The sequence below is a fragment of the Camellia sinensis genome, chromosome 13, assembly GCF_055761805.1.
Source record: "Camellia sinensis isolate YWXY chromosome 13, ASM5576180v1, whole genome shotgun sequence".
NCBI classification, from domain to species: domain Eukaryota; kingdom Viridiplantae; phylum Streptophyta; class Magnoliopsida; order Ericales; family Theaceae; genus Camellia; species Camellia sinensis.
In genome coordinates, this window is record NC_138973.1 from 34,951,269 (window position 1) to 34,961,996 (window position 10,728).

The following is a 10,728-nucleotide window of genomic DNA, read 5'->3' on the forward strand; positions in this document are numbered from 1 at the left end:
CAATTGGATTAATAAGATAAATTATCCATTAGATTAATAATCTCACCCTTATCCTATTACTAATAATCCTATAAATTTGTTAGATTAATTATCAATTGGATTAATAAGATAAATTATTCATTGGATTAAAATTCCACCTCTATCCCATTACTAATAATCCTACAAATTTGTTGGATTAATAATTCTAAACCAAAATGTTAAAACAAACATAGAATAATTGGGCTTACGGATTAATAATCTCAATCCCATGCTCAAATCCATCCAATCAAACATGCTCTAAAAGTCCACTTTACCTTCCATTTTACAAAATAAGAAGTTTATATTTTATGTAGCAAGGGTATTTAGGTAATTTTATACCACTATACTAGCAAACAAATATACACACTTTATTTTATATATTCAATCTAATGTCACAACACTAATAATCTTTTCGTCCATCTTACTTTATTCATAATCCCATCCAACCTAATATGCCGAATAAATAATAAGGCCTCGTTTGGCAGTGTCCATTTTAGTAAAAAAGTCAAAAAGTTACTAAAAAATCAAAAAGCCAACAACTCATACAAAAAAGTCAAATATTCCCTTTTCTCTCTACTTTTGCATAGTTTTTCACAAAAAGTCATCTTAAACATACTAATTTTTTTTACATCATATTTTAGTCAAAAAATTAAAAAATTATTAAAAAAGTCTATTCCCAAACGAGACTTAAATGTAAATACTAGTTATTATTATTATTATTTTTAAATTTTTTGGTTGGGTCGTCAAGTCATGATAAGTGAAGATTGTGGTTGGGCGTAGCTTGTAAAAATGAGCTAGCCCAAAACACTAGACAGGGCCGAATTGGCCGGGGAAGACGACAAAAATCACGGCACATTTTAAAAACAAAAAAACAAAAAAAAACAGAACGGTCGTACATTCAAAAAATCAACCGCCATTGGATATACACTCACACTCTGCAAAAATATTTCTCCCTCGTCAGAGCTCAATAAACCCCAAAACCTAAAACCCTAAAAAGCAATGACACCCTAAGAGAGACAAAGAGGGAGAGAGAGATGGGTATATCGGAAATTGATTGCAGAGTAGGCACTTTGGTGTGGGTTCAGAGGAAAAATGGGTCATGGTGGCCAGGCAGAGTAGTGGAGCTCACTGAGTTCTCACCTTCTCATCTCACCCACCGCAGAGCCTGCACACCCGTCAAGCTTCTCGGAAGAGAAGATTCTAGTGTGTACGTCCTAATATATAAACATTTATGTACTTGTATTACATGTAAACAGAGGAAAAAAAACTAAAAATAGATGTAATAATTATGGGTTTTTTTTTTATAATTAATTTTTATTATTCTTATAGATTGTTGTATATATGTGTATGAGTGCATGAGGTTTGATAACCTGTTTGTGGTTTAATTATTTTTGAATTTGTGCTAATATTTAGTACAGTTTCTGCTTAGGGTTTAGTGACACTGACAAGATAGCTAAATAAGTTGAAAAAATGATTTTTGAGAAGTTGTGGGAGGGGTGCTTTTAGCTTACACCAAACAGCCTCAAATTATTTACATCTCTCTGCAAGCATTAGTTTTTAGATGAGTTGGCAGAGTGTAACAAAATAAGATGTAGCTGTAACTTTTATGTTTGTGTTGCACTGATTGTGAAAGTTTGCAAATGTTCTTAAAATTCGAACTAATTTGGCGCCCTAGGTTATTTCTCTTTGAGCTGGAGCTATTGTTTTGCTCCATGACACATATCATGAATAGTTTCTCAGTGTGTTTGGACTGAGCTGAGTGGTGCTCATAGCTGACAAGCATTTAAGAATTGTTTGCTATTCTTGGTAATGAGCTGCAGCAGGGGAATATTTGGGGGTGGGATTCTTTCCCACTTGTTTTTTTTCCTTACAATTTTCTATAATATGTTCAGAAACCACAATTTTGTTTGTAGTTCTTTTATTTAAACTTTTACTATAATAACATGGTTTTTCATTGACTTTTAGGGACTGCTACAATTTAGAGAAATCTAAGCGCATCAAAGCATTTAGATGTGGTGAGTTTGATGATTGTATTGAAAGAGCTGAGTCCTCCCATGCCAATTTTTCGAAGAAAATTGTCAAATATGCACGTCGAGAAGATGCTATTCTTCATGCTCTTGAGCTGGAGAAGCAAGAAGTGCAGAGAAAACACAAAGCAGCAGGTTCTTTTCTAACTGTTTGACCGGTACATTACTTGTTGTCTGAGAAAAGAGAATGGACAAATCTTCAACTAATGGGAGATGCTCAGAAATCTGAAAATACTTTTCCTAGGTACTGTTTCCTCATAAAGGATGTGTGCACAGACTGCACGCACAATTTGGGAAAAGGATTTTTATTTATTTATTGTTTTTTAACTTTTTTGGATAAGAGTATGGCAAAAGCCAAACAGTTGAAGCAACTAAACCAGAAGGATGATAATTTAAGTCGAACCTCAGATGTGAGTTTTGGAGGATTTTAGGCTCAGAATTACCCTTCCCAAAAGGAAGCTATCTTGGATTGCTTCTAATGTTATGGAGATTTTACTATTGGAGAGATCTGAGAGATGCCTTCTTCATGTATAAATATTATGGTGGGAAAAAATTTATCAGTTTGTTGATCTTTATGTTCTGTTGATAATGATGTTTCTCCGTCTTTACCAGGGAAGGAGTGGTCAGGAATAATCTGCCAAGCAAAAAGAAGCAGACGTGTTTACTTACCAGCTGAGTCAAATAATTGCTGGAAGCGCACAGCTTTTCGTCCCAAACCATTGCAGGTTTCAACCTCAAAATTTGAAATGCGTGAATGTCCTCAGCAATCTGGTTCAGCTGAAGACAACAACTCTTCCAGATCAATGGAATCTGATTCATCTGAAAGTGATTCTCAAGGTCCAGATAGAGTTCAAAGGGAAACACAACTTTCAGGTTTATAATCTCTCTTCATGGTTTCATATCACTGAACCTCTTATCTTTCACAGATTCGAAACCAGTAAATCTTTACCATTCAGATGAGGAAGCTAATTTTGTGTACCTTTACTGATTTCAAAATTAAGCTTTTATTTCATGGCTTTACTACTACTATTATTATGATGTGAGTTTGTTTGTTTGAAATTCTGTACAATATGCACAGTTACTTGTGTATCATTACTGAGTCCTATACCCATGAATTCTTAACCTACAAAATACATAATTATGCTTAAAAGAGTCAATGTGTGTACATGTATATTTACACACACATATACGTATGTGGTTAAGTTGGGTACTGAGCCTCACATAAGAAAACCTTTGTGCTTTTTTGTGCAGACAGATTTCACATGTGCATGACCCCAATCCCAATTAAACCAGATTACCTGTTATGTTTGACTCTTTATCATTTTCATGTTCATCCTTCGTCAATAGCCCTAGATAGAGGGAAACGGTGATACTGAAATTATATACAAGTAAAGAAAAAGAAGAAAAATTCCTTACCATGGCTTTTGAAATGGTATATGCGACCCTTAGCTGCTACTTTTTTTCCTTCTTTTTTCTCTAGGAACATGTGGATGATTTCAAGCTTTTCAGCTCTATCCAAACTATACTTGCATGATTTGCTGTTGGATTCTGCACTTGGCTAATTTTGTGTACCATAATGAACACGAGCCAAGTAGAGGCTTTAATATCTAGCAGCAAATTTTAATGACTTACATCTCTAAGAATTTAATCCAAAATAACTTGCTGTAAAAGCTTTGGAAGTCATAATTAGTATGAGATTATTTTACTTTAAATGCAATTTGTCGGTTGTCCAACAAGATGTCGACCAATAAAACTGTATATTCATTTGTTTCAATACAATGTGTACATCTGATAGATATAGCAATTCTAGACCTAATCCTAAATAGGAAACAAGAATAAACCTAAACCAATTCTAAATAGGAAACAATATTCACATAATATATACTATATTAATATTATTCTCATAGACCAAGCCAAAAACAAACAAATAAAGAAATGAATAAATAACTGAAGAAAGGGGAGAACTTAAGATGTGGGCACATGGATGGGTAAAAATCAAAGAAGACATGGCTGGTAACATGGCAGTAAGAATCATTGCAATCCCATATGTTCTGAATACTTCTTTTTCTTTTTTCGTTTTTGGATAAGTTTCCCACCCTTTTGTTTTGATTTTTCTTTAGTAATTAATTTTTTTGGTTTTCATTTCGCCAAGTATGGCTGTTAAAGAAGCATGCTATTTTAATCTCTCTTCTTCTTTTCTTTTTTTTTGGGAACACCATAACCAGTTTTTTTGAGTGTTTAACTCTGTTGGGTTTCCATTATAGTTGTATGGAGTTTTTGAATGGTTATGTTCTTTCATATGCGTATATATATATATTTTTCTGAATGCATGGATGCTGTTTGATGATATAGATGCTGCTATCCTTGTGTCAACTCAACCAAGTAATTCAGGGAAGTATGATGGGCAACCTGGAAACATGAACGGGAAGGGGAATCATGAACTCAATAACTTGTCTGATGTTCCTCTTAAACACCTGACTGCAGCTGAGTTTGGGATACAGAAAAGGGTGCATATAGGAAAAGAAAACATTTGCAATCTAACCAAAAGGCAACTCGATGTGATTGATGTAAAGAATTATGTCAAATTCAAAAAAAGGATACATAACAATGGTGAAACTTTGACTTCAAGTGCAGCTTTAGCTTATCATAGTATAACTGAATTAGACACAAAACCAGGGGAAAATTCAGTTTGGGTGGCCAATACGCTGTCTCAATCAACTCCAGTTTATATTGGCTTTAGTAATAGGATGGAAACAACATTAACAGATGTGGAGTTGAAAGTCCAAGCAAGTTATCGAGAAGATCATGTCCCTCTGGTTTCTCTAATGAGTGGCTTAAATAGGAAGGCAATAGTAGGGCACCCGATTGATATTGAAGCCTCAGATGACGGTTCTTCAGAGATCCTTCTTGCTAGAAAACATGAAATTGGCCACAAGTTGTTGGATAACAATGGGAGTACCATGCTTCGGCCAGCTTGGAGAACTTCTAGAAGGACTCGTGTGTGTTATGTCCCACAATCCCATACTCCTTCCACTCTGAATGATGCTAAATATGCGCAAGCTTATCAAAATTCTGGTCATTTAAGTCTCAAGGCAAGGGCAAACAGTTTGCAACCAACAAAAGACATTCCAAGGAAACCTAACTTGGTTAACCTGAAAACAAGAATAATCTCTTCATTTGACACTGAACAGAAACTTGGTGGCAATGAGGGTGATCTTCAACCCATCAGCCAGGGCTGCATGATAGACAGACAACTGAAGGCAAAAGACATGCCTACCAGAGTTACATGTGTCCCTGTAAAACTAATTTTCAGCAAGTTACTGGTTGCGGTTGGTAGGGTGCAATCTTGAATAGAACCTTTTGGAGTTATTAACTTATGGCAGTATAGAAGGAAAGCCTGTTATAGTATACAAAAATCTGTGGTTGTATAGAATCATATTACATTCTAGTTTTTATCTGCTAAGTATAGGTTATGGCTCTTAATTTGAGAGATATCAGGGTTCCATTATTGGGTCTTGTTTGGGCATACTTAGTAGAGCATCCTCTGGGGAATTTGTATGTATGCATGCAAGTTGGAATTTTCATCTAAATCCCATTCAATGTGATCTGTTTTGTAGCTTTTGTTATCACCTGCAGTTGGGTTTGGTGTGGATGCACATGTTCAAATATCATATTGCTTTGCAGTAGAGATATCAAAAGTGGATGAATTTTGTTTCTTTCAAAACCAGCTTAAGTAGTTTCTTTCACCAAAAATCAAGATTTGATTGGGTGCATTATTGCTTAATTATATGATGGCTGTCCAATTGGCTCTAATAATGTGGATAAAACAGAAATCCTTATTTGTGGAAAATAAAGCTGGTCATAGCATGCTCAAATAATGATATTGTAATTCTGTTGCTACAGAGAGGGAAATATGTGAACTTGTATTCAAGGTAGAAGGCCCACTAACCAAATTTTACAGCAAGAACAACACATAATCACTAATTTTCTGATAACTTATTAATTACTCCAACAAGCACATTTAGTCTGCTTAGGGCATCTCCAACGATTGACCTATTTTTTCATCAAATTTGAGTAAAAAAAAAGCAAGTTTCTCGATTTTTTTTGTTTTCCCCTCCTTTTCTGTTTTCCAATTCTTTTTCCATTTCTTTTTCCTTCCAACAAACCTCACCACTAATCATTCAATTGTTCAAGCTCAGCCTGCTTAATCTTGAGCCCCATAGACCTCTGTATTGCACCCTTTTCCTTCTTTGGCAAATTTGCTAGCAATCCCTCATACATCTCCAGAACTTCTTTAACCGCGTCCTGAGCACACAAAGCGTCCTCATCGAAATACACAGTTGCTTTGGAATCCAAGGTCGTCTCTATCTCCTCCCTTGCCTCTGCGAACTTGAGGTTGATCTCGTCGACCACTTTGCTCGTATCAACACAGTATTGCCTCGTAATCTGGAAAATCCCCAACTGGGTTGCAGAGTTTGAGCTTCTTGGGCGAAGAAAATGATGGATTTTTATGTGATTTTGAGACAAAAATGAGTCTGAAACACATTGGTTTGAGAAAGTTGTGAGTGATTTGAAGGTAAAAGAAGAAGTGGGTATTGAAGATCAATGAAAAGGGTGTCTAGAAAGCGATTTACAGAGAAACATCGTTGAACGTTGAAGCATTTTGAGCGCAAACAGGAAGAGAACAGTGCGCAATTCGATTCCAAAGAAGCTTGTCATTTTGTGTATGCAAGGGACGACCGGTGGGACAAACCGGCCGGTTGTCCGGTGGGACCCATCTCCAACGTAAACGCGCAGTGAATAGATGAAAACAAAAGTAGCTCCTCAATTTGATGAAAGTTTTGCTCCGTTCTCAGTTTGATATTAGTTTGATGAAACTGTTGGAGGTCCAAAAGTTGTACTTTTTATCAAATTCAAATTTGATGAACAATCTGATGAACCATTGGAGATAGTCTTATGGAACCTCTTAAAATTAGCTTGTCTAAATGGTAGAGATGCAGAGGCTGTTGCACATTCACAATAATAAATTAAGCGTATGTAATATTCATGAATTTGAAAAGGAAACTTCCACCATATCAAAAATTGTCTATCACTTCAACAACAAAATATGTACTCTTATCAAGGTACCAAAACTGTATATTATGTCAGTTGTATGATTCCTTTAACAATGGGCTATACAACAGAGGTTAACAATTAAGGGCACAAATCTTTGGACATTGTGTTTGATTAACTGTGCATAATTAGGATTCATACTCTTCACAGGAGAAACCCAAGGTACAGTCAATTGCATCATGCATTTGGTCAGCTACATGCTTACAGAACAAGGCGGTATCCCCTTCAATACTTCCACAGAGGTGCAGCTTTGTTGAATCCTATGTATTTGTTTGAAACACTCTTCACCGGATTGGCTTTGTTCTCATGAGGGTAGTACACACCACCATCAGTATTTCAAAACAATCGCCCAGATGTCACCAATCACCATTGCCTCGATGGGAAAGTGTTATTTGTTTAAGTCACAGATTAGACTATTGAATCAACATTCTCCTAATGAAACTAAATTGGTTGGATGGTAATTGATGCAGAATTCTCCAATTCTGAGAGCAAGCCTAATTCATACAATACTTCATATATAGTTTTGGATTGAGGATGCGATTCATCTGCAGCCAAAAATTCATGAACCACACCCTCCACCTCTATAGAGCTACGTCCAGGAGTCTTCTTGACACCCCTCTCTCTCATCGTACTCCTAACCAAACGTACATCAACCCATCTTTGCTTACTAGCACATATACTCGCAAGGAGTATATAAATGCCACTATCGTTAGGGTTCAAGTGTAATAGCTTATCAGCCGCAAGCTTACCTAGCTCAACATTTCCATGCATCCTACATGCATTAAGGAGGGCACCCCAAACGGCTTCATCAGGTTCCATTGGCATCTTTGTTATCAATGCATGCGCTTCTTCAAGGAGCCCAATTCGACCAAGTAAATCTATCATGCATGCATAATGTTCCACTTTGGGCTTCATTCCAAAAGCCCTCTCCATTTTTTGAAAATACTCTCGACCTTGGGCAACAAACCCACCATGACTACAGGCCGACAAGATTCCCACAAATGTGATGTCATCAGGCTTGAATCCCATATTTTGCATTTGCTCAAAAAGGATTAGGGCCTTCTCAGCATGCCCATGAGAGGCACATCCAACAATCATGGAATTCCAAGAAACCAAATCTCTCTCTTGCATTTCATTGAAAAGCTCTGCAGCTGCATCAATGTTTCCACATTTAGCATACATGTCCATAAATGCGTTTGCTAGAATTACACTAAGTTTAATCCGCCTTTGGCCGATGTAGTAGTGGTGAATTTGTTGACCCAAATCCAAACAACCCGATTGAGCACAAGCAGAGAGCACACACACCAAAGTACTCTCTATGGGAACCAAACCTCCTTTCTCCATGTCATGAAAAAGCTCTAGAGCTTCCTTTGGGCGATTGTTTTGTGAATATCCAGCAATCATTGCATTCCATGACACTATATTTCTCTTGGGCATTTCATCGAAACACTTTCTTGCTAAATCCAACTCCCCATTCTTGGCATAACCATTTATCATACTTGTCCAAGAGAATACATCCTTAGTTTCCATCTTGTCAAAAATCTCTCTAGCTGTAGCCAAGCAACCACACTTCACATACATATCCACCAAAACATTGATCAAAGTTAGAGTACAATTAACATTCGTCATTTTCACATACTCATGAATAGATTTCCCAAGGCCTATGTCCCCCTTTTTAGAGCATGCTGAGAGCACCGTGATCATCGTAACCTCATTGGGTTCAACATCACTTTCCAACATTAAGTCAAAGAGCTTCAAAGCCTCATCACACTCATTTTTCTGTGCATACCCATCAATCATTGTGGTCCAAGAAACAACATCCCTCTCAGGACTTTCATTGAACACTTGTCTTGCATAGATCAAACACTCATCATTCGCATAAAAATGAATCAACCCATTTTGCACAACCAAATCAGAAGTAAAACCCACCTTCCAAATTCGACAATGGACCGACTTTCCCAATTCAAATCCTCGAAACATCTCACACGCCTTGAGAACAAACACGAAGCTTCGCCTATCCACTTCGACCCGTTCTTGAACCATTCTTCGAAACAAAGAGAAACCCATTACAGGAATCTGAGCTTTACAGTACCCTCTGATCATTGTATTCCACATATAAACATTGGGTTCGGAAATCTGCGAAAACAGAACATGCGCATAGTGTATGTCACCGGTATCGGCAAGAGCACAGAAGGACAACACTCGGCTTACTGGGAAGAGGTGAAATATGAGGCCAGTTCGTGTCATATGAGCTTGAATTTGCTTCAATTGGAACATGGAATCGCATGACTCCATGATTAGAAGAGTTGGGTTGTTGATGATGAGAGTGGTTTTCGAGTTCCATTTGGGTTTTTGGTCGGAGGATGAAGAAGAAAATGGTTTCAGGGATTGGAGGAGAGTTTGGGGGTTGAGAGGAAGGTAAGAGAGGGCTTGAATTGAGTGAGTGCATGAAGGAATGTGAATCAGAGGAGAGAGATGAGGTCTCATGTGAAGTGAAAGTGAAATTCAATAATGCAGCATGGTGGGGAAGTCATATAAACCCCCCTCCTTCTCCCACCATTTTTGTGTAATTAGAGCTTAATTAATGTATTTAAATTCAAATTAAGAGTAATGCCACGTCCACAGAATTTTGATTTGTCGGATTCGTCTGAAGAAAAATGCTTGGGAGCACTAATTAGTGCTCCCACTAATTAGGTGGCAGTGGGTCCCGTCATTAATGATGTGATGTTTTGGTCTTCGAGTTGTATTTTTTTTTTGTTTTTTTACTTTTTTAATGCATTAGTGCTATTAGTGGTAGTGTTTTTAGTGGGATGAATCATTGTTGTTCGTCTGAATTCATACATGTCAATCGTCCAGCCAATTATCTGATAACACAGGCGACAATCATGATTGACAAGAGTTGTACCTATTGCTCGAACTATGAATTGTTTTTGATTAAATACAAAAACATTATGTATCAAGAAAAATAATTCTTAAAAGTGTTTGTGAATTTAGAATTTGAGACATTTTTTTTAATTTTTTTTTAATCTATTCTAGTGCTATACATAGTGTCCCTAATATAGGCTGCATATGAATCGAGCTGAGTCAAGTCGAATTTTGTTGAGCTCGAGCTCGGTTCGTTTACTTATCGAGCTGTTTATTGAGATCGAGCTCGGCTCGATAAGAAACTGGGTTCAAGCTTGGCTCGGCTCAGCTCAGCTCGTTAATTTTAATGAAACTCGAGCTTGGCTCTGCTCGATAATTTTTTTTTAATATTATTTATATTATTTAAATAAAAAATATTGTTTATATTATTTAATATATAAAAAATGTATTTATATTATTATTTATATATATTTATATATTTTTAATATATAAATAATATATTTATTATATAATTTAAATAAAGATAAACGAGATGAACTTATGCGAACTCGAACTCGAGCTCGGCTCGCTTACTAAACGAGCCTAATATTCGAGCTCAAACTCCGAGCCGAGCCCTTAACGAGCCGAGCCGAATTCGTTCATGAACAGCTTGGTTCATTTGCAGCCTTACCCTAATATAATAGAAAGTTTCCTGTTAAAATATATA

General features: G+C 36.5%; 2 protein-coding genes across 2 annotated transcripts; one reads left to right on the top strand and one right to left on the bottom strand.

Annotated features, from left to right (window-relative positions):
* Positions 1 to 801: 801 nt before the first annotated feature.
* LOC114304504 (uncharacterized) lies at positions 802 to 5,674 on the top strand. Its single transcript, XM_028249659.2, has 4 exons — positions 802 to 1,225; positions 1,984 to 2,180; positions 2,658 to 2,918; positions 4,398 to 5,674. The coding sequence occupies exons 1-4, from the start codon at positions 1,053 to 1,055 to the stop codon at positions 5,393 to 5,395; spliced, it is 1,629 nt and encodes a 542-aa protein (XP_028105460.2). The 5' UTR covers positions 802 to 1,052; the 3' UTR covers positions 5,396 to 5,674.
* Positions 5,675 to 7,096: 1,422 nt separating this feature from the next.
* On the bottom strand, positions 7,097 to 9,725 carry LOC114304500 (pentatricopeptide repeat-containing protein At2g22410, mitochondrial). The gene has a single exon (XM_028249655.2). It carries the CDS (start codon positions 9,642 to 9,644, stop codon positions 7,599 to 7,601), a length of 2,046 nt encoding a protein of 681 aa, XP_028105456.2. The 5' UTR covers positions 9,645 to 9,725; the 3' UTR covers positions 7,097 to 7,598.
* Between the last annotated feature and the right edge of the window lie 1,003 nt (positions 9,726 to 10,728).